This window comes from Parasteatoda tepidariorum, chromosome 2, assembly GCF_043381705.1.
Source record: "Parasteatoda tepidariorum isolate YZ-2023 chromosome 2, CAS_Ptep_4.0, whole genome shotgun sequence".
Classification (NCBI taxonomy): domain Eukaryota; kingdom Metazoa; phylum Arthropoda; class Arachnida; order Araneae; family Theridiidae; genus Parasteatoda; species Parasteatoda tepidariorum.
In genome coordinates, this window is record NC_092205.1 from 41,031,709 (window position 1) to 41,057,202 (window position 25,494).

Genomic DNA, 25,494 nt, shown 5'->3' on the forward strand with positions numbered 1-25,494 from the left:
TTAATTACTACTAATCTTCAATCATTATGAGCTAAGAAACCAAATTAGTTTTAAGGTGTTATAGATGGTAATTTATAATTTTTGATGCGTACCATAACATGAATTATGTAATTATAAAGTTCCATTTTTCTTACATTTGTCTACCATATTAATATTTTGGACCACTAAATGAATACCTAGGAGGTCCTATTGGACCACTAGATTTACATTGCTTGTGTGAACTATATATATATATATATATATATAGTCAATNATATATATATATATATATATATATACTTCATAATTGCATTGTTTTAAATTTTTACAGATGAACATCCAATTTGAAAGGAAGTATACTTTGCAAGAAGCACTGTTAGATAATCTTCAAAAAGAGAAAGAAATATTAGAGTAAGTATTAAGTGTATTAAGTAAACTATTAGTTAATATTAATCATAGACATTCTTTAAAAAACAATGTTATACAGATTTAATCTATTTATTTGCTTTTAGTACTTTTAAAAATTATGTTTTTCAAAAATTCTAAATATTGAATTTTGCCATAGTTTCTTTTCTTTTTTTCATTTTTTTTCCATCTTTATTTTTCTCTTAGAGATAACTGTAATTTTAATCCTCAAACATGCACAAAAAAGAATTTGTTTATAATTTCTGATCTGATTATTTTTTTAGGCAAGTATTAGCATATAATCATAATCTTATTGGCTTGAAGTTCTAACCTTGAATAAGCTGTGCAACGAATATATTAGGGAATATGAAACCAGACACAAAAACCTACTTTTTTGAATGAACACACTTTTTTTTCTTCATTCCTTCACTGTTTATTTCTCTTTTTGAGTATTTTGCCTTATATTTGGAATTATACAGGGGAATCAAATATTTGCACACTTGTAAAACTTATTTATGAAAGCATAATTCAATGCAAAAATAATTTTTTACTATTTATTAAGTTATCATTTTATAATTATTTATACTTTGATTAATTCTTGACAATTTTAGCAGAATTCATAAGAATTTTAGCAGAATATATCGCTTAATCTTAAATAATATTATGATTTCATATCTTTACAATTTTGACAACATTTGTTCACAAATATATGTTAATATAAACCTCCAAAGCATCTGGTAGCTGAATCTAAATTTTTCTTTTGAATTAGCATAAAACAATACTAATTTCCCTAGATGTGGTATCCTGTCACTGAGATATTTTAGTGTTTGGATTAGTTTTTTCTTCTGACAACAGCATTAATAATTTTTTGCAAATTTATTTGCATTTGAAACATTTGCTTAAAACAAATGGAAACATTTGCTTATTTGAAACATTTGCTTAAACTCCTTTCTGCCACACCATAGCACATGTCTTCAATATAGAGAAGACATAAATAGAACAAGCAAATTGTCCTTGACTCTATGTTATATCTGCCAATTAGTTAAACAGTATTATATAAAAATGATTTGTATTTAATAATTTTTAAAATAAATTCAAAGTTTATTTGCTAGAGCTGTAAATATTTATCTATTTTTTCCTTAGACGCCATCTACCACCCAGTGTACACTATCGACTTGCTACAAGTGAGCTAGTGGACATTCAAAACAGAAGATCTGTTATTTATGCTTGTTTAAATGGTGCTATGGATTGCCATTTGAACACTCCCCAAACGATGGCTCAACCTCCTCGAAATAGTAGACAAATTCTTGATATGACTGAATACATTCCTAAGGATACTTCAGCAGTTGAAATGTTACAAACAAGTAATGGACAATTGATCAAAATTTGTAATCTTACTGATAACAAAATTCAATATCAGGGATATTCAACAGAAGTAAGCCACTTTTAATATTTAAGTTTCAGTGTTCTCCTTGGGCTTTTTTAAATTTTTTTTTTAAGGGCAGCTTGCCTTGCGTGCTCTTTGATCCCAATAAGTACGCCCTCTTTCCCCTTTTTGTGAAAGTAAGTCGCCATCTCTTAAAAACACTGCCTTTTTATTGAGATTCCACTTTGAAAAAAAAATAATTCATTTTTTTTAAATTTTTAATTATGCATTGGTAAAATTATCTGTTTTTATAGGTTTATTTCTGATTACTACTGCAAATATTTACTTTGTTAGGAATATTCTCAACTGGTTAAATTTTAATGAGTATTTTTTTTTAGGGTATTTTTTTAAAAGTACAATCTTTTTAATTATACCCACAATCTTGTTTTAAATGCATCTTTAAATATTGATTTTCTCATAATTTTCAGTTTAGATTATCGAAAAAAGCTTTCGAATTTTTTTTCTATTAATCATTTTTTGCGGGGTTACTTTTTTAATATATATATATATATATATATATATATGCTTTGNATGTATATATATACATATATATATATATGCACAGGGATTGCTTTTTAACATGCCATTAATTATTTATATAAACTAAAAATTTTTTATTTAATTATTTTTATTTTATTATTTACCATTTGAAATATACTCATGAAATAGTCTGAGAGAATAATTTAAAAATTGTTGAGCATAATATTCTATTATTACATAATATTGCACATTTAGATAAATATTTTTGATGTTAAGTGCCCTGCCCTTTTTTATTCTTAGGGAGAACTCTGAAATTTCTTACATCTTTCAAAAAAAGTGCTTATAAATTGGTTAAAGATATGGTCATGAATCAGGATTAATATTATAAGGACATATCTCGATAATGCTTCCCTTATTTATCACAATTTTATGTTATAGCCTTCTCGTGTTATTCTATTAATCAGTACCATAATCTTTGAACTTGACTTCGGGATCATGAATCAGGATTAATATTGTAAGGACATATCTCGATAATGCTTCCCTTATTTATCACAATTTTATGTTATAGCCTTCTCATGTTATTCTATTTATCAGTACCATAATCTTTGAACTTGACTTAGGGATAATTTTCTAATTACGCATTTTCATGTGGATCTCCAGAGCAGTCAAGAATCATGAAGCTTCATCACCTCAAAATGTCCATCCCTCTTTTATCCATTTAATTAAAAAAAGATAAGAATTAACAAAATTTTTTAAGAATGAGACTTTTACCTGAAGGACCATCCACTAATTGAATAATTTTGTAAAACTTTTATTGTACTTTATTACTTTTTATTATTCTATTATTACTTTTTATTATTCTATTATTACTTTTTATTATTCTATTATTACTTTTAAACTTTCCAGTGCTCTTCATTTGTTTTGTGAAAAAATTTTAATGTTTAGAAGCAAGATTTTTAAAAATATATGAAGCGAGCAGCTTTCAATATTTTAAATGCAGCAAAAATCTTAATGTTATTCAGATTTGTCATTCCAAAAAACTTTGATTCATCTCTTAATGATTTAATTTAAAAACAATTGAAATGAATTCAATTATAAGATTTCTTAAATATTGTGGGTGTCAGGAATCTGTAATAATTTACTTATGGTAAAATTTTTTTTAGCTTCAATACTCGTATTTCATTTCAAAATTATTATTATTATTTTTTTATTCATTGAATTAAAGAAATACTGAACCAAGTAGCAAATTTTAATAAAAATTTATTGGGGCCATTCACTGATCTACATTTGTAATATGAATTTATTAAAGTTTTCTTAGTTTGCTTAATTCCCTACATATCTTTGTAAATTCAGTATGATCAATAATATTAATATTGTTAAAGCTGTTATGAATAACTAAGAATGCACTTGATAAACTTTTTATATAATAGTTAAATTAATCATAAATTTGATTAAAAAATTTTTTACTGAATTAAATGAAGTAATAATTAATTTAAAAAATGGAATGAGACACTTTGTACTGAATACATTTAAAATTGTGTATAAATTGTTTTTATGGTTGATAATATAGTGAAGAAAAGAGTTCTTTGTCAGAAACTAGATCATGTGAAGTGTTTGAAAACAATTTTTGCATTTTGTTAATGTAAATAAGAACTTTCAACTATAGAAAGAAAATTTTTTTTTATTGCTGTGAATTTTTTATTTTGGGATTTTGCCCATAAATTCAAATAATAATAATTGGGGTTTTACTATAATTTGAAAGCGCTTAGTCTTAATAATAATTATTTAAAGGAAATCAATGAAGCTTTTCCAGCATAAATGAATACATTAAATATAGTTATTTATGCAAACAAAAATTTTACAAGTGTTTTATTATTGATATACAAATGATTCATTTCTGAAAAGCATATTAAGTACTCTCTTTTTAATATGCTACGGTCCACAATTTTTATTTTTTATGACTGTGATTTTGAGTTTTAGATCTATGCCAAATAGAAATTGCATTGCATTTGGGATATATATCTTTTTAATTTTAGTAATTTGATTGCATAAACTTTTTTCTCAAAGCTTATTTTTCAAAAGTATAGATAATTTTAAATTATTGTTTGATTTACTATGTTTTCAGGAATGCAGTAAAGCTTCAATTTTATCAATGTCTTTTAATTTTTAATATATTTTAAGATTATCATACTTCATATTCTGTTTTTTCAGGGTTGCCACAGGCGAATAAAAGACAACTACTTGCAACTATTTTTGGCATAAGGCGACTATGGCAACTTTTTTTGCCTGAAAAGGCTAAAAAAGCAACTATTTTCATGAAAAGGAGACTATTGGGAAACTTTTCTAAACTTCTAGCAAAGTTTTTTTTTTTTTTTTTTTTCATTTNTTTTTTTTTTTTTTTTTTTTTTTTTTTTTTTTTTTTTTTTTTTTTTAAAGCATAAATTGAGTGGAAGATCTGCACCCCACAAGATAGTTTCTGAACATACTGAACTTTTTTTTCTTAAAAAATAAAAAACTTTGAAAATTTTGAAATGCAAATTTGATTCTTCACTTTTTAATTCGTTCAATCTGCACAGACTCCATTGTAAGTCTATTTCATTTCTCGATGGCCTTTTCAATGATTATTGCTACAAAATTCCGCATGATTGAAAAATAAAAATTTTAATACGATATTACAATGCGGGAATTTCGAATTTGAGTAATCACTTTTCATACATATAAACATTTACGCTTTCATAAAAATTATTATATTTGCCACCAACTTGACTGAAGGGATCATGGTATATGACAATTAAGTCATTAACAAAATTTTAGTCATATTTTTTATGAATTTTTGTTCTTATTTAGGCAACTATTTTCCTAGTTTTTGGCTACTATTTTCATGTTTTAGGCTACTAAAAGCAACTATTTTGTTCATTTTTTTCTGTGGCAACCCTGTTTTTTTAATAAAATGTAATTTTATAGAGTTTTGTAAAATTTGCTTTGTACAAGACTGTGATTTTTATTTTTTGAACACTTCTTTACTTTACCTTTTTGTAAAAAATTAATTCATTTCTAGTCTGCCACTTTATTGCAATTTGTTACATGTTGTAAATCTCTCTTTCCTTAAAAAAAATTTTTGATAAATATTCCACAAAGTAAATATAGTAGTATAATATATTGATTCTCTTTTGTTATAGATGACTGATGTGAATGAGATAATTAATTTGAAGGGAGATGGCAATAGCAGTAATGAAGGAGCTGGTGTTTCCTAAGAGTATTGCTAATGAACAGATCAATTTAGTTTGAAAATTTTCTTTTGAGGCACCTTGCTTGCTGCAAATTGAAGTAAGGAATTAGAAAAAGAAAAAAAAAACTTGCCTCTTCAAAGATAAAAAAGAAACACGGCTTGCATTCATTCTATTTAAACCTTATGGAAAGATCAATGGACATGTAGAATATGAAATTCTACTGAATATGAAGTTTAGAGGCTAAATTTTTACTTGCTTACATTGGAGTGAAAGCAAGAATTTATAAAATGTGATAGCTTCATTTTTTTTTATTTATTGTATAAATTATTATGTTTTATTTTTGTTATAATTCTCTAAGTGAATTATACTATTGTCTTTTTTTCCCCTTTAAAAGTAATATATCAGGATAAGCAGATTCTTGCTTAATTTATTTTAAGCATTTGGCCATTGAAATGCCTTCAATTCTATTGTATCTGATTTATCATATAAAATTAATTACTTAAAAAAATAAGTAGCATATAATATCCATTTCATTTTGCAATTTATTATCTACAGATGTGTACATTTTACCTAGGCTAACCAGAATTTTTTTTTTTTTTTTTAAAGGAAGAAAAAAAAGTTGGCATTGCTTAAACTGGTTACATTTTTCATCATAAATTTTTGCATTAGGTTATTAAACAATGTGTAAACTTTCGGAAGCCATGAATATAGTAACCAACCCTCTGTTTAAAGGCAATATTTTTATACTTGTATTGGTTCAAAACTACTGACTTGATAATTTCAAAGAATAAGAGTAAATTATAAAATTCTTCTTCATGCAGTAGGACCCATATTTACGGAGGAGCTTGAGAAACAGAAAAACTTTGTAATAACACCTACCGCTTAATCTGAATTTAAGGTTAGTGAGAAAAAAAACATATGTTGTTATTTATGAAATGTTGATTACTTAGATTGTTGATTATTTCATTTAATTTCGTTTGTAACACTATCATGCATTAAATTAGAGGTCTTTGATTCTACTTAGTCCACCAGTGATAATAATTTAGTATTTCTCCGAATTATCTCATTGAGTTCAAAGGAATAGTTACATAAAAACGGAGAAAGACTGTTAAGTAAAAATTGTTTTAGATGGTAATGGGTAGTGCAAAGTTTGAAGCTGATGCCTATGAATAAATTGATGACGTAGTTTTCTTTGTATTTTATTGAGATAAAAATGATAAATCAACTAACAGACACTGATTTGGATCAAAAACTCAAAAAAAGTTGAATGGCAGATCAGCATCTGAAGAATTTTTTTAGAATTGCAACTGCAAATATTTGAAACAATATTGCAGATTTCACATTAAGCCTAAAATGGTATTCATTATTTTTTAATATAATTTTTGTACTGGAGTACTGCTGATGTAATAAGTTTTTCAGTATTGATATATTTTGTATGTTTCAGGCAATAAAAAAATAGAAAAATCAATTGATTCTGGTCTAATTTAACTTAAGTTTATAGCAAATAATAACATAATTAGAATTCACCAAATTTGGGAAGTCATGCTAAAATTTGCTGTGTTTCACTCCTGATTCCTTGACTGATTTGATTTGTCTGATGTGTGGCTTAAAAGATATCAAGAATTTATTAATGTTTGCTAATGCAAATGGTTAAAGATCCCTAACTTAAATTTTCATGTGTATTTTCTATAGTTTTAAAGAAAAGTTAAAGGTTTTCTAAAGAATCTACAGCACTAGTACTTATCAATATTTTAAGCAAAATTTCTTATTCCAATTCACTACATTCATTTGCTTTTTCCTGTACCAAAGTATATTTTGCAATTATTATGTATCAAAAGAATTTTAATAATTTTAAATGATTGATGTGCATTTTTTATTTTAATAATTTTTTTTCACTACTTTTGATATAATTTTATGCTTTCAGAATCATTTCTTTATTATATCTGGGAACAAGTGAAAAAAAATTGCACTTTGATACATTTATAGTGAGCTAAACGAAAGAGTCCAATTCCCTTATTGAATTTTGGATCGTTATTAGTGGGTCTTACTGTATCTATAATTATTATAAAATATAATTGTCTCGTCTAGAAAGTTATTCGTTTGATTTTCTTGACATTCCCTTCTCAAACTGGGTGATCAAAATACATTTCTGCCTAAAGAAATGTTTTGCAAATGTACTTCAGAAGAAGTTTTAAGTATTAAAATTCAATGATAAGAGTTTCAATGATAAATTCAATGTTACGTAAACATACCTTACACTTACTATGAATTACTACTTAGTGTTAATAAAACTTTTCCTAATTAGGCTAAATTTTAATATTTATTTTGTGATAAATATATTTTTTAAATTTAATTTACCTTTATGTTTTAATTAAATAACAATCTCCTGATGTAGGGATTTTTTTTCAAATAATCACCTTTTGTTAATATAATAGTAATATTTTCATTTGGCTCTACCGAAATAAAGTTAATCACTTACGTTGTTGAGTAACAAAATATGAACTACAATTTTCAATTCTAATTCCAATATGTGATGCTATTTTATTATTCTATTGCTATTAAACAATACTATTTTATTAGTGATTAAAAATATATTTCAATAAAAAGTTATTGTTTTAATTATTTTTAAACTTATGTAATTAATTATTTCTTAATATAAAATTTTAATTTCAATCAATGAAAAAAATGGAAATATAAAAATATTTCCTTTTAGCTATAAGCTATAAACTTTTTAGTTTGTAGCAAAAAAACATTGTACATATTATTCTTTATGTATAAATGTAATGAAATATTCCTCCTCCTTCAATTTTTTTTAAAGTTACTTTGTATAGTAAAATTTATTTTTAATATTCTTCTTTTTGCAATGTGATTATTTATATTACATAATTAACTGAACTATTTTTGTTAAAAATAGTCTTAATTGTTCTTCATAAGGAATTACTGCTGTAAACAGGGTAAATAGTGTTGCTGAAATTGAAATTATTTCAGTTATGTAAATGCTGTAATTTTTGTAAATTTTTTTACTTACATTTGTTTATAAAATAAAATAGAGTTTTTTTGTAAATAGTAATAATTAGTAGGAGATTGTTTTGAAATTAGTTGATGGATTTATTTTTAGGACTATATCTTTATATGTTATTATCTGCTCATTTATTAAAAAATGAATGTTTAATTCAGTGGGATAACTTAATTATGCATATTTTTCTTCCTGAATAAAAATCATATGCATTTTTTTTAAAGAAAATTTTTTAACTGCAAATATGTGGTTCGATTTTGTTTTATAGTTGCTATTTTAAGTATTAAACTCTCCTAATGTGAACTTCACAATTAAACCACCTTAAGGTAAGTGGTTTAATTTCAAAAATTCTGGCCACATTAGGTTAATTTTAACTTTTTAAATATCAACAAAAGTAATAAAGAAAATAAAAAGCTAAACAATTCTTAATTTTCTCTTTATAATAATTTTTTTCTTTTTGCTGCATATTTAAATTATTTAATCATGTGAGACTTACTGTGATTATATTTTTAAGCTATTTTTAAATGTAGTTGATATTTTTTTATAGTGTTACTTAATCTGCATTTCAGTGCATAAAAATATAATTTTTTTCTTACTTGGTTTGTCCATCATTTTTATGTATAAAATTGTACCCATGAGAAATTGTATTTTAATTATTCATTCTTTCTTACTAAATAAAATATTCTTGTGAACTAAGTCTTTGTTATGCTTTATTAAACAGAAGTGATTTAAGAGGGAAAATCGGCTATAAATATTCATTACTTTTACATATTCGTACATAATACGTCTGGTCATAGCTCATAAATAAGGCATCACTCTGTCTATTGGCATCTATTTGTCATTATTCGAAAGTTCCTTTTGTGCCCTCCTGTTTAATCTTTTCCTAATCCAACATTTCCTAGAAATTGATCACCAATTTTTTGTCTAGAGCATGGCAAAGTCTCCTGGGCAATTTTTTCATCGCTTTTTAGATATTTCTTTTGTTCTGAAAAAATTGGCATAACAGACGTTCAGTATTGTGTATTAATTCTCAGAGATCCTGGTCATTTCATTCTATTCCATTTAGTAATACCCTCACTATTATAGGTTTTATACAATTCATAGTTATATTTTATTTACCAGTTATCAACCAAAACAAATCTAAAAACTTTCTTCTAAGCCTCTTTCATTCTCAAGACCTATTTTTCTAAAAAATAAGGTATACATGGACATATACAAGGCTCTAAATTAAAATTGACCATCAGAGACCATTAAAATAGGACTTGGAAAACCATAAAATAAATTATCAGTGATCAACACTAACCAACAATCCACGAAAAGGAATGGTATACTGTTTGTCACAAAATACCATATTGCATCATAATTGTGAATATTACATAATTTCTGTAAGGGGTAATTCTTCATTTAAATTCATTTTATCAATTTTTTTAAAGATTCAATAAAGATTTGGAACCGCAACAGTAAAAATGTGTATGGACTGGCAATATCTTTTATTTGCTGGTCCTATAGACTAGTGACTAAATTATCTTAATTCCTACCTATGATACAAGTACAAATGAAATATTTCATTAACTTAAAATTGTATTTTTATGAAAAAGCAGTTTACTTACATTAATTTTCTATCACATTTATAGTTTCATTAACTTATAAACCTGATTTACAGGACAGTTTTTGTTAAGTTCTGCTATTTTGTTTGCACTACAAAAACTAGATCAAAGCTATTTCAACCATTAAATTCTAACTGATAAAAATTGAGATTATTGCTCCTGCATTTTTGATATATATTTTTTTTTTTTAAAAAGGGAGGTGATGTGGGTGGTTTGATGTTTATTATAATGAATTTAGCTGTCTAGTGTAATCTTGAACTGATAGCCATTTTTAACCTTTAAAGTGAATAATGTCCTAATCAGTACCTTCTCAAAATTGCTGACTATAGCCACATTCCAAAACCGGTTTAGTCACCCCAATTATTTCCAATTTTACTCTATCTTCATTTCCCACGTGGTCTGTCAACCCACATCGAGTTTAAAATGGCAGCGAACTTTACTAAAAAACAGCCTGTGTATCTTATACAAAAATAAATTCTAGATATTGTTGATAATTGGTCGGAAAATAAAGTAAACAGACAGTTTAATTTCGGGAGATGGAGACTAGAACATTTCAAGAGAGACATTTATAACTTCAAGTCGAATGCGAGAGAACCTAATCATGCTCTTAGAACTCCAAAGCACCAAACATAATTTTGCAGTTACCAGACTCGAAACGTTCTGCAAAACAATTAGGATAAAGAGATATATAGACACTGCTCCGACATTCTAAAAGGAAAATAGAGGCACTTTATGAAGATGGAAAATCCATCAGAGAAATTAGTCTGGTATTGAATATATCTTATTAAACAACCAGAAGATCGTGTTTATTACATTCTGGTTTGCAGAAGGCACTATAAGCACAAACTCAAAACGGAGTTTAAAATAAAATTATATCTAGAAACATATGCGTACATTAAACAAAATATAGTTTGATAATTTGAAATTAAACTATAATTTAACACTAAACTCAAGCCTGCTTCATCTCCGGAAGCTAGGATAATTATCAGGGGATCATCAGATCGATTTACCTATTTGTCATGATACCTAATAGTCTTAAAATACCATATTTTGTTTTAACAAAAAAAGTTAATTGATGTATACCTCATTTGAAAAGCATTTACTAAGATTGCAGTTAATGTTGCACCTCTTGACTAACATAATCTAAAAAAGGTTCGTAAGGTTACATTCAAAAATATTTTGATTGTTAGGTGTGTAGCATTCAGGATATAAATTTCTCCGTATATATTGTCATTTCCACCTATTTTTTAAGGTGTGCCATCTCGAACTGGTGCACCAGAAAAATGTGTTTGTAATTCTAATTTTGTTATCAAAATTTGAAACACTCTTAAAAAGAAAATGTCTTACATTTAAAATTTTTTTCCTCAGAGAAGAAATTCTTTTCAGAAAAATTTATAGCTTAATTTTCAATGGATAACTCACAAGTGCTATTTTTAGTTGCTCTGAAGAAACAACATAACATAGTTTTCAGACTGAGCATCAAAATATTGAAAAGAATAAGTATAAATAGGTAATAAAATGAAATAATATAAAATTGATATAAAATAACCGATGCGTTTGTTCAGGGTCAAAAAGATTAATTTCTTAATTTTTAAATAACTTTAAAAATTAATTAATTATCTTACAAAAAAAATTTTATTTCATAAATTTACATATTCGATAGCAAGTTCATTTAAATAACATACCAAGTATATAACTTAGAAAATATATAAATATTAGACATTAAGCAGTCATATCTATTTATTTTTTCCAGCAGTTGAAGAAAAAACGCCAAGCACACATAGTATAGTATCAAATGCAAAGAAAAACAGAAAAGAAAATAATATGATTTATTTCAAGATACTTTCAAGAGTAACAAAAAACAAGGTCATAAAAATGTCGTATTAGATCATTTTAAAACAAATGACACTAAACTACATACTAATCTATTAATCATACAATGTATTTCAAAAAGGTTTGTAACTACATTTTGAAGTATACAAAACTAAAATTGTCTCAACCGAAATCAAACAGAAATAAAATTGCATTTTTATTGCCATTAAAACAAAATCAACTTTTAGTCATATATTTTTTTAAATAAAAAAAGAATGTTCATGCCAATAAAACAAGGAGAAATAAATCTGGAATCTTTCAATACAAATTCAGACCACTTTTTTTCATTGGAAAATCAGCATCACACATTATAGTTAAATTTTCCATGTGAAAAGAGAAAAAAGATTCATTACACAATTTAGGAACTTGTTAATTCAAGTCAGATACTAAAAATTTCATCATTGAATGAGACATTTAAGTGTAATACAATAATTATGGTATAATTATAATTAAGTGTAATACAATAATTAAGTGTAATAATTACAACACATTAAAGAAATAGATCCTTAGTATTATTATAACTAAAAAAGTTATCAAATTAAATTTATTACATAAAAGCATATTAAAATGAATAATTTTGCATATTGATTCAAAAACATATGCAGTCAAACCTCCTTAAAGCGAAATTGGCGGGACTATCATAACTATGTCATGTTAACCAGATTTCATCTTATCTAATACATCGCGAAAACAATTTATTATATACTATTAATACATATTATGTACTGCATTAATGTATGTAAACAATACTCTCATGTACCAAACAAATTAAAATAAGCTTACTTTTAATTACTTTATTTAACTATTTTATTCATTTGCTGATCTGCTTCTTCTAACTTAGGTGGAAAATAGAAATAGCATTGCTCAAAATGTACAATTGGCACTTTATTCTCATTCTTCTTATCAATGCTGTGTCCAGTTTACTTCCAGGTTAAGATTTCCCATGTTTAACATGTAAAATACAATAATAATTTACTATGTATAATACAATATATTTTGGGACCAAACTTGTGTTTCATGAAAATCGATATTTTGCGTTACGGAAGTTCGACTGTAATTATAAATTTTACCAGTTTATGCATATATATAAAACCATTAAAATTAAATCAATTACACTTTTTTTTCTCCAGAAAATATATAAAAAATAAAGTAAGTTTAATTTTCTCATAAAATAAAAAATTTTCCAGTTCAGTATTTAAATAGTTAAATGTAAAAGAAAGGTATGTTTAAAAAAATTAATCTTCAACAACATTAAAATACATAAACATTATATGCCTTAATCTTGTTGAACACTTACACATTTTATCATGTCAGGACACAAACCAGGTATTTAGGAGGCATCAGAAAATTAATTATATACTCACTTATTACAAAAAAGTGTTATGAAAGGAAATTTTGGAATTCCTCTGTCCCTATTAATTAAGCCACTTTACACGTTTGTCGCCTTACTTCTCTGCCTTCATTTGTAGTTTAGACACTGAGGAAAATTCTTATTTATAGAACTGAAACTATAATATAGCCATTTATGTGCTTTATTCATGTTTTTGCTTCAGTTTTTATTTGTTCAAATAATTATAAAAAATGTTTTTATGATGCATAAGTTTTTCATTACAATTTACTTATCTAAACTTCAAAGAGCAAAATCCAAATTCAAAATGTTAATTTTTTTATTGCTACAGTAGATTTAATAAATAAAACCTTTTTCAGATTGATTTTGATCTCTTTATTCCAAAAATCAACTTTTACATGCTGATAGTGCAAAAATGAAAAAGTGTTAGGTATGATTTTAAAATTAAGTATCTAAAATATGATGAATAATTTGAAATATCAATCAAAGGAAAGCAGATTTAGATAAAAATCTATGGTTTACTGCATTCTGCTAAAGGAAACCTACTTTAATTTTCAGTAAGTTTCAAAATTAGTAAGAAGCTTCATCAACAAAAGGTTCTGCTGTTAAGAAAAACTATTTAACAATGTTTCAGCATGTCAGACCATTCAAACTGAAATATTTGTACAGATTTGTTAATTTTTAAAACATTGTTTTATTGTTGTACAGTTGCCCTATTAGATGATGAACTTTGGAGCTTATTTTAAAACTTCTTGAGAGTAAATATGGTTATTTTCTTAGCAGGATGCATCAACACATGCATTTCTACTTTAAGTTTATATGTCTGAATTAAATATTCATTTCAACATATCTTGAAAAATAAAAAAATTTATTTATTGAAAAACAAAAGTTAATAAATTTATCTTGTCTTAGAAAAATTAACAAAAAGATGTTTGAGGTCTAATAATATATAATAGTTGGGCTACTATCATTAATAGTACATTAACAAATAAGTCTTCCTAATACCATTCAATCTAATAATGAAACTTAGATTCTAGAATAAGCTTTTATTATTTCTCATACGCAATGAATTATTGTCTTTAGGAACTTCAAACCATATGCTTAAACAAAAAAAGTCACTCTACTAATCTTTAATGTTAAAGTATAAACTCTTCATTCATATTTTCTGTAAGAAAATTGTTTTCAAATTTACATAACTATTACAATTCTTTACACATGTAACGAAAAAATTAATAAATCAAGTAAAAAATAGACTATTGCAATCAAAAAAACTTTTTTTCCTTTTCACACTCTCATGGAAAATATCTGTTGACCCCTAGTAGAATTCTATAATTAAAAGTAATAAGTAGAAATATTGCAAGTAACTTTTTTAATATATATCATTGTTAAGCATGATTTTTCTTTTAAAAAAATAAACAGGTGTCAATAAAAATAAAAAATTATTTAAATTAACTTCTCCTTTTATTTTTAAAAAAAATATATAAATAAATAAAATTTGGTGTTAAAATGTTTTTGACATTTGTGATATTTCTAAAATTACAAAGTAAAGTAAAAAGTTTTAAATGCTAAAATTAAACAAAAACTATTAGTAATGAAACAAATAAAACTACTAACAATTGTCTTTTCTAAAGCAAAAGCATAGTCATTCCATTCGTAAAATATGTAGCAGAAAAAAAAAACTTTTTATAATGAAAATCTGTTGATAACTTACTATAACTGCAAATGTGCTAAATGTTGGCTTAGATAAATTCAATAAAAAACAATGGATAATAAATAATTTTACAACAATAATTTACAAGTTATCCACCATTTAAAAAACTATTTTGATCAAATTCTCAAACAAAATATGAATGCATATTTTTTATGCTTTTTAAAATCAAGAGAAACTAATTTTAGGCAATAAAAGTTCTTAGAATTTAAAAAATCAAACAATAAATTTTGCTAATTACAATTTATCAACTTGCACAAATATAGACTTTAAAATTACTTAAACATAAACTTTAAATATTTTTGTTAAATGCCTTGTTTCAAGAAAAAGTCCCAGAAACTACATTCTTTAATGCCATGACTCTAGACTTCCAGGATTCACCACCTAACCAATGAAGTAAAATCTAGATTTTTTTTAAACTCCCTGAAAAACCTGATAAATTACCCGAAAATATTAATTTGCGTTTTAAAATGTGTGCTTTGGTAAATTTATTAAATAAATCATGATATCATCATAACACTATAAATTTAGACAAATAAGTTATAATAATTCTAATGCTCAGAACTCAATGAAGAATATATACACAGTAATGAGCTGATCTGTCCCTTTTAAAATAAATGAAATATTAAATGTTCATAAAATGTTTTTCGATAAAACTATAATGTATTTATTGACTGGTGAAATTCATGGTGGCGACAGAACTTTTCAAAAGTCAGCTTTATTCCAACTTTTCTTTTATTTAATGACCCTTTAATAGTTATATTTTTAATTATTGTTTCTCAAAAACTAGCACAGATATCTAAATAAACCTACATATATAGTGCCAGCACTATTTTTCCTTAAATAATCAACATAAAAATTATGGATCGGAAATTGTTTATCTATTTTGGAGTTACAATGACAGAATTATGATTATGAGGTGAGTGGTAATAAATGTTTAAACAATATTTTGATTAAAGATATCATATATTTTAATTTAAAAAACAAGGTTTAACTCATTCATCATATTTCAAAGTAAAACAAATGAAAGTTTAAATTAAAAAAATCTGTTTGCATTGTTTCTTTTTCTATTAATTTTTTTTCTTCAAATGTTACTAATTTTGTAATTCAAGAACTTGGTAACACACTCAATGAGTTGAATGTTTTTTCATGCAACAACTTAAAAGTTTAAATTCATAAATTTTTTTTATATAAAACAGTTAAAAATTTAAAGTTTATTATTTATAAAATTCAGAATTTTGTTTTCATTTCTATTTACTTTAACCAGGCCCATTTCTTGGGATTTAAAATGCTATTTTCTTTTAAATAAAGCAATTCAAGTACTTGTTTTTACTAGTTTACAAACATAGACAGAAGTAATTAATTGCATTGGATTTTAAAAGTGGCTAAGAATGGAATAGAAAAGTCAATAAAAAAGATATCTATATTGGTACTTGTGCCAAAATAGTCAGTAAGTATTAGTGAATCTGATGGTGGCATATGAGAAACAAAATAAATCATCAAGAAATAGGGTAATTTCAAAGGATAAAATTCGAAGCTACTATATTCATATTTTTAAAGTTTATTTTACGTACAAGAACCAGGCAGTTTCACTTGGTGATTTCAGTTTACACAGGTTCGGTTATAGTTTGAACAGGTTCAGAAGGAAATATTTCTTGAAAACTGGCATTATTTCTTTTGAGTTGTTAATGTAAATTTCACTTGAACTAAAAGTTATCTTATAGAATAAAGTATAATCAAACATGTATTTAAAAGTATGTTTCACTTCAATTACATCAGTATTTAGTTGAGTTAATTTAAAAAATCTTAACATACAAACCAATCATGAAAATAATCATAAAATTAATAACCTAAATATATATAAACATCAGACACTAAAACATAACAATTTGATAACAAAAGAGAATTAGTAATTCATATTTAGCCTAGAAAACTCATTATCATTGTTAGCACATTTCTATAGTTTAACTTAATTTATGGCATTAACCAATTGAAGATTCGATCTTTAGAGCAGTTCATTTTACAATAAAATTTAATTGATACTGTAAGGTATCTGAATTGAATTATAATTTAATTTTTGGATTCTAAATTTATACTAGCATGTGCTTCTTTTTTTACACTTAATGGTGAATAAACATTTACAAGTTTAAAATAAAGTCATGATAAATGCTTAATTTTGATTCAACAATCTCATTTTGTGATGCACAGATTAATGATGATACATGAAATGACATTGGATTAAGCATAAAGCTCATACAATATTTGTTACAGACAACCAACACAAGTAAAATCAGATATCATTACTAAAACAAATATTGCTATGCAAAGCAGAAAGTTGTTAGTTAACTACTTTCTAATTACAAGTATTAAAATAATAATCTGAAAATGTTAAAAGGCATTTCAACGTAGAACCAAATAAATATACTCTACTTTAGGCTCTGGAGCAAGAAGTCCATTTTTAGCATCAAGAGCTTTCTGACTACACTGCATGAACATCCTTCCTTCTTCCGTTCCTACGTGAATTTTACAATGTTCTCTAAGACTTTGACGATCAATAAATCTTTCATCACAAATCCCACACACTTCAGGAGTATGAGCATGAATATGTTTAATATAAGCAGATCTTTTGCCTGTGAACTCTTCATTACAATATTCACACACTAATTCTTTAACTGGCTTAACTTTTTTCCCTCGAGTAGTTGAAGTAGTTCCTGTTTCAGAACTTACAGCATCTTCCTCATGTTTTAGCTGATGTTTTCTCAAGCAGATTTCGCCAGCGAAACGTCTACCGCAAATGTCACATGCAAAATTTTTACTTCTTTTTGCACGATGCTTCATAAAACTGTCTTTCTTATCCAATGACGAATCATCAGTATTGCCATCAACATGGCTTAAAAGATGATGTTTTAAGTCTTTCCTTGAAGTAAAATTTTCATTACACATTTCACAAACAAGATTTTTTCGAATCTCTTTTATTTTTGTGCTATCTTTTTTAAAACAACTGTGTTTTAGAAGTTTGTTTTCATTTTTGAATTTCTTATCACATTTTTCACATTTAAAAGAAATGTCACTAGCTTTTTTAAAAGATTCCAAATTGTTCGATGGGTTTTCTCGTGTTGAAGAGTCAAAATTTTCTTTTCTATTTTGTAAATCCTCATCTACTTCAGAAGATTGCGACACCATTTCTTTATGATTAGTCATATGCTTATTCAATGTCTGTTTAGAAAAACACACAAAATTACACTTGTCACATGTGTAAGATTTTTGAAACCTAAATGTGGATATTCGTGGCTTTTTTGGTTCAGGAACTTCTTCATCACTTACTTCACTGTCAGAGAAATGATTTTCTTCATCTTCACTAGTTTCTTTATTTAAAATATGTGATAATTCATGCCCATCGAGAGTACTTTTACGGGCAAAAGTCTTTCCACAAATACTGCACGTATGCTTTTTTACATCAGTTTTCTCAGAATTGTCATTGATTTTATTTTCTGAATCCCCAGAATTGCTAAGATTTTTATCACCTTCTTCTTCAATGGTATCATCACTAAGATGCTTAGGACTCGGTTTAGAAGACGATAACGTAGAACACTTTCCCATTTTGATGTGCTTATCTAAGCATGCTTGATAAGCAAAAGCCTTATTGCATGTATCACAAGTCAATGTTTTAGATTTAGATGACCAATGCCTTTTTAATGATAACTTGACAGGTTCTCTTGCAGAGTTTTTCTTGGACAGATTTCTTGAATTATGAGATGTAACCCGTTTCTTTATAGTAATTTTAATTTTCTCTTCAAAACCATCCTCATAACCATCATCGTAGGTATGTTGAATTGAATGCCTTAATAACATTCGTTTATTAGAAAAACTTTTCTGGCACACTTCACAAGTATATTCGCTTTTACTTCCTAATCTTAAATTATAAGTTTTTCCCTTATTCTCATTTTCTTTCGCACAGTATTTACAGGTATAGGGAGCACCATCGGCGTGGAGAATTATGTGGCGTTTAAGCTGAATTTTAAAAGTAAAAGTTAAGCCGCAGGTAGTGCACCGATGAGGTTTTTCATCACTATCAACTTGTTTATCATCATTGGGTGAATAAATTTTATGACATACTACGCAAGCCATGGTAATCAGTAAATGAAATCACCAAGATTAAAAATATTGTTGTAAGTTTTATAAAACAAAATAAACTAAAAACCTGTGCTTATATAATATGAAAGAATACATAACTAATTTTAACAAAATATCACTGCTTACAATTTTATAAAAACAAGCGTCAAGATTAATGAAAGGTTACAGTTACTAAACTTAATTCAAACTTAAATCATTATGGATCAAACCTTCAGCAAAACAAGAATAGGCAGTCATTGTACTGTTGCAGTGTCCGGTATGATTTTTGTCGGGCAGAAATAGAAATAAACCGCCGTCTCTTCAAATTCAACTATCTTGTTATCGAAAATATTAGCGATAAATTTCAATTGTTATTTAATTAACGCGATTTTTATCATAACTACGACGAAAATTAAGAAAGGGGTACTTACTTATTCGATATATACATCTTTCTGTTCAGTTTACGGATACTAAAAATTACTTCAAAATGCAAGATGTTAAATCTAGAAAAGATAGTACGAATGAATTGTTCGTACAAAAGGTTTTAAGTTTAGAACACGGATTATTTTATAATGATGATGTCGAAGTAGAATCCTCAGTGGAAGAGGATGTATTGTTTTTCGAAAATGAATCGTCTCTGGCAAAAGAAAACATAAAATTATCTGAAAAAACTGCTTCAAATTCAGGAAAGGCATTATCTTTTTTTAGTGATGAAGTTGTATCTTTTAAAAAGAGTGAAGTCCCAGTTTTAGAAAAAGAAAAATCTTCTCTAAAGAATGAAAATGTTTTAAATTTGACGCAAATACCAGTTGGGGAAAGGTTTTCAGATTCAAACAAAGTTTCTCAGGAAGTATTAGGAAACAGAACTGAAGAAACTGTAAAAAGGTTTACTTGTAATCAATGTAATAAGAGTTATGCTCGATTTCATAATTTTAGAAAGCACATGGAAAATCACAATACAAAATTGAAATTTGAATGTGATGTTTGTAAAAGAAAATTCATTTCAGCTGAGTTTTTAAAGAGCCATTTAGCAGTTCATTCAGTTACAAATCTTGAAGGTGAATCGTACAATCAAGATATTCATTCCACATCAAATTTTGATAGAAAATCTCGCAATCAAGGTGTTCATTCAGTAACAAATTCTGAAAGTAAATCCAATGATCAAGACTCGTCTGCTAACAGTAAAATTCAAAGGAATTTTCGTTGCAAAATTTGCAATAATTCTTCTATTGATTATTATAATTTGTGTGCACATGTTAAAAATCATGTAAATATAGCTGTGTTATTTTGTTGCCAAGTTTGTAATAAATCTTCTTATCAAGAGAATAATAAAGAGAAGATAGAAAAGGAGAATAATGACAATTGTCCATGTGAATATAAATGTAACACTTGCAAAATAGGTTTTATTCATGAAGATGCAATATATGTACACCATCATTTAGTACATGGTGTAAAATTATTTCCAACGATGCAAGAAATGGTGAAAAGTTGTGTATCACTCCCAAAAGCAAAGAAAATGCCTAAGTGTGAAATATGTGGAGTAACTTTTAAGAGAAACAAAGACCTTAATATTCATCTTGCGATTCATAATAATATGCAAAGGGAAAAAAAACATGAATGCTCAGTTTGTGGTAAAAAAGTTACGTCTAAATCATCTTTAAATCATCATATGCGAATTCATACTGGTGAGAGACCTTGGTCTTGTCAAATATGCGAATTCAGTTCAACTCACAAAAGTTCTTTAAAAATACACATGCGTACTCACACAGGAGAGAAACCTTATGAGTGTAAAATTTGTTTTAAAACATTTGCATCTAAAAATAAACTCAATGTTCACTTACGTGTTCATACAAGAGAAAAGCCTTATATTTGTGATTTTTGTAAGAAGGCCTTTTGGAGAAAGTCAGATCTGAATGAGCACTTCATTATTCATACTGGTGAACGTCCGCATGTATGTGATGTTTGCGGGAAAGTGTTCAAATATCCTTTTAAATTAAAAATGCATTATAAACAACATACTCAAGATAAGCAGTATGAATGTGAAACATGCAAAAGGAGATTTTTAACGAAACATCAGTGGAAAGAACACACTTACACACATACTGGGGAAAAACCTTATGTGTGCACATTTGGGGACTGTGGAAAAGCATTTAGTCGATCAGCAATATTAGGTAGGCACTATCTAATACATACTGGTCAGCAACCTTATATCTGTGAGATCTGTAAAAGGAAATTTAATCAGAAGACGTCACTGACTCGTCATTATGTCGTTCATACTCAAGAGAAGCCATATTCTTGTGAATTTTGTGACCAATCTTTTACTCAGAAAGCTTACCTTCAGTTCCATAAACGGCAAAAGCATGGTGAGGATATGGCTATTAAATAGAAAGATTTCCAGAATTCATTATGAGAGTAATTGCTATGTATGTGTTCTTGTTACGAAAGTTTTCATGAATATAAATGTATAGATTTGATATTGTATAAAAGGTGGTTTGAAATTGACAGTCGTTAGATGGAACTTTATTGCTAAAAAACTAGTGGATCAAAAATGTGTTCGACCTGAAAAAGACAGTAAAAAAATTTTAAAGAAAATTTTTTATAATTTTGACAATCCAGGAAGATTTTACATGAATTCAAGAAGAGTTTCATTTTTATTTTTTAAAAAGTTTCTGAGTAATTGTTTAAAAAAAGTAATTTTATAAATAAGATATAATTTGATTAGGGGTGTAACAAATAGTGATTTGGCCGAATATTGATTATTCAGTGGCTAAACATATTTTAAAAAAAAAATCCTTAATAAATATTATTTTTTCATGTATTAAAAGACACTGAAAATTAATAAGAAATATTTAAGATATATAAGTGAGAGCAATAACACTTAGCAATATCGTGAAAGCAATAGCAAAAAAAAAGTAAATAATAAATAAATAATATTTTCCGAAAAAGTACACATAAAACGTTAAAGGAAATATAGTCTTCACTTTTAAAAATGCTGCTCTACTTTTTCATATAGTCGTATTTTTAAAAGTATAACATTCATGAGAAATGCTCTTTAAAAACTATCATAATAAAAACACTGATGAAAAGAAAAGTTAATATAAGAAGAGAAATATATATTTTTTTTAATTTCGTAAAATATAACTTGAATGTTGAAAATCACGGCTTTTTTGTTGCCGCCTATCTGTGTTACCGTACGATAAAAAAATGAAGTCTATCATAAATTGTTCAATAAAATGAGGCACTATAATCAGGGTTGCAAAAAACCCACCTGCCCGGGTTTTACTGGGTAAAACCCACTCTAAAGTGGGTTTTATTGGTTTTTTCCAAGATTGATTTCTTTTTTTACTGTTATATTAAAGAGCTATTCTATTGAAATATATATGTAGTCTAGTCTAAAAAAAATTAACCTATAGTGAACAAACTAATTGTGTTGGAGACTGAAGAGTCACCTTGCTGGCTAGATTTGACTGTATGGCCATTGAATATTCAGTGCCATTCATTCACTTTCTATGCAAATAAAAAAAATTTCCTCAAATATTTTTTAAGATTAAAATATAAATAAAAAGTAATCCTGTGTTAAAATAAGTTTCAATTGTGTGATGTATGTGGGTACATATAACATTTTGGATTGAGATGTCAGAAGAAACTTTTTTCAGACTTTCACATCAATTTATTTATATTAATTATCTATATGAAGTCAATTTATAAAATTAAACTTAATTATTAGTATCGAAATAAGCTTTTTTAAAATAAGGTACTTATCCCTGCCCTACAAAACCCGTTTTTTTTTGCAACCCTGACTATAATAAAGACAGCAACAACAACATCCTCAATCATTAAAACAAAAATGCAAAATAAAGTATGTTATATATGTTCACCTGAATGTAATTTTAAAAAAATCAGCAGTAAGAAACACATGGTTTAGTATAAAGTTATCTAGTTTCATTTCTTGAAACTTGTCTTCTAGAACATAAGTTTGCAAGTTTGAATTTTAAAATTTAACATATATGTGTAAAAACTATATGAAAGGATCTATAATAAAAATACTATTTTAGATTATTCTTTATTTAATCTATTAAAATTCCAAAAAAATTTTGTCAAAAAATATTTTTTTAAAAAAATACTTGACCAAGCAAATATTTGGCAAAGGAGCCAAAGATTCGCTACATCCCTAAATTTGATTCAATGGTTTTATTATCTGATGTAGTATCCTAAATATTGTTGTCTATATCTTGACTAAACTACTTATGGATACAAATTTATATTAAATTTTAATGGAACTATTTTCTTCTAACTGAGTAAATTTTGGTAGATAAATTTATTTATAAACTTGTTAAATCTTTCGAATATAAATTTATAAGATGCATAATTTTATATTTCACTATTTTGTGCTGGTTGATAATTTTATGAATGATGTGTTCTTTTTAAATAAATTCACATTTTATTTTTATGAAAATAATGTTTTTCTTATGAAGATAATACTTGTTTGATCGCAATTTTATTTTGGATGTGGTTACAGCCGACAAACAGCTTACAAAGATGGCCTAATGTTTAGTAGTTTTTCAATTAAAATCTTGATATAACCCAAAGGGTGCCCTGGACAGAAATATAAAATTATATTACAGACAGTTCATAACTCAAATCGATACTTTGGGAATATTCTGTTGACGCTCGCGAAAATTTTTTGGTGCTATCATAATCAAGAGTAATTTCCAAAATAAACACATTCAATTTATCAAATAATAATAACAAAAAAAAATGTAAGTGTGAACACAGTAAATGTTATAAAATTTACAATTATTGGCACAGAAGCTACCTTTTGATGATAATGGTTGACGAGATAATTCCAAAGTACAAAAATGTTCAATGGGATAATCCCTAAGTACCTTCAAATCTGTGGGGGACTGAAAAATAACTTTGACTTACCCTTACTTTGCAATTTTTTAAATTTTTTTTATGTATAATAAGTTTGGATGTATTAAAATAATGTATATAAGTTTTGATGTAATATCGTATTAAAGTTTATGAACTACAGAGTAACAAAAGTTTAAGAAAAATAAACTGGATTATAAAGTTACCTTACTTTAAATTGAATTTTACATTTTTCTAAAGTAATCTGACATTTTTCATTGACTTAAGCACTTTTGAGCCTTTGCAATCAATAAATCATCCATTTTTTGTGTGTGCAAAAAATATAGATGATGAACTGCCAAAATGGTCAGTTTCTCAGACATTAGAAGGTGGGTACTAGGTTCTCTCTTTAGATCTGGAATCTTGAAATTGTTACCATAGATTGCACATGATGCAATTTGTTATGTTGAGTACTCTGCAAATCTGGATTTCAGACTGGCCTGCTTCAAGTCTCCCCACAATTCACCACCTCACTCTATCATTTAAATGTTGGTGGTTAATTATTTCTGTAGTTTGAAATCAAATTAAAAGAATCGGTTAAGATTGCTGGGAAAAAAACATCTAGAAATTTGGAAAGATGTGTGAGCTAACAAATTGCAAATAATAGCTCCAAAGTTGGGTTTTTACTAGGAGAAAACTAGATTTTGCTAGTACATGATAAAAACTATGGAAAAATCTGGTAAATACTACTAACCCATGTTTATTTATTTACATAGTAGTTTGTTATTTATAGCTATTAGGAATATATATTATTTACCTATTATAGCTAATATTAAGAATTATTTGATGATATATATTTTTATATATATGTATATCAGCAAGTAACAAGCCATTGGACAAGTGATATGATGTAAAGCAGTGGTCTCAAATCCCAGGGCTGTGGACCGGTCCCTAAATCAAATGGTACCGGACCCCCCAAGAAACATTTGATTATTCACTGTAGTGTATTTCTCCCAGGTTTGTGCTATTTTCTATGGACGAGAGGTTAACTGGGAGACATCACCAATACCACAAATGTAACAGGTTTTTTTTTCCGTGTATAAATACACTCTAAAAATTATTAAATCATAACAATCTAAAATACAAATAATCAACGTTCGCCTTTCACTTCAAGGGGCTGTAGAAAAATTATCAAACGTTGACCGGTTCACGGTTGTAAAATGGTTAGGGAGGTAAGGTGTCTCCTAAATTGTAAATGTTTTCACATAACCAGGTGAGGCAAATCTTCTCACTATTAAAAACTGACAAACTTATAAAATTTTCAATATGAGCCAATAAAGATTTAAAATCATATTTATAAATTACATTATTGTATTATATCATTGTATACTATAACTTTATTACAGCTGCATTTATTTACAGAAAATAACTGGAAAATTCAAGCAGAATTTTATTAAAG

General features: G+C 26.5%; 3 protein-coding genes across 6 annotated transcripts in view; 2 read left to right on the forward strand and 1 right to left on the reverse strand.

The window, feature by feature from the left end:
* Window positions 1–9,232, forward strand: part of LOC107452567 (golgin-84) — a 32,647-nt gene extending 23,415 nt beyond the window's left edge. For 3 of the 4 annotated variants that reach the window (XM_043046734.2, XM_043046736.2, XM_043046735.2), the window contains 3 exons: window positions 311–390; window positions 1,528–1,819; window positions 5,470–9,232. In XM_043046734.2, the coding sequence (XP_042902668.1) occupies window positions 311–390; window positions 1,528–1,819; window positions 5,470–5,544 (447 nt within the window). In that variant the 3' untranslated portion in view covers window positions 5,545–9,232. The remainder of the gene's footprint in view (window positions 1–310; window positions 391–1,527; window positions 1,820–5,469) is intronic. The other variant, XM_043046737.2, reaches the window with a different exon arrangement.
* An 8,239-nt stretch (window positions 9,233–17,471) lies between these two features.
* Window positions 17,472–19,199, reverse strand: LOC107452555 (zinc finger protein 91-like). The gene has a single exon (XM_071188149.1). It carries the CDS (start codon window positions 19,197–19,199, stop codon window positions 17,472–17,474), a length of 1,728 nt encoding a protein of 575 aa, XP_071044250.1.
* A 257-nt stretch (window positions 19,200–19,456) lies between these two features.
* LOC107452569 (zinc finger protein 271-like) lies at window positions 19,457–23,643 on the forward strand. The gene has a single exon (XM_016069067.4). It carries the CDS (start codon window positions 19,672–19,674, stop codon window positions 21,568–21,570), a length of 1,899 nt encoding a protein of 632 aa, XP_015924553.1. The 5' UTR covers window positions 19,457–19,671; the 3' UTR covers window positions 21,571–23,643.
* Window positions 23,644–25,494: the final 1,851 nt, after the last annotated feature.

Bases quoted from the DNA above. Each gene is read 5' to 3' on its own strand.
- LOC107452555 (XM_071188149.1), bottom strand. From the start codon at position 19,199: ATGGCTTGCGTAGTATGTCATAAAATTTATTCACCCAATGATGATAAA.
- LOC107452569 (XM_016069067.4), top strand. From the start codon at position 19,672: ATGCAAGATGTTAAATCTAGAAAAGATAGTACGAATGAATTGTTCGTA.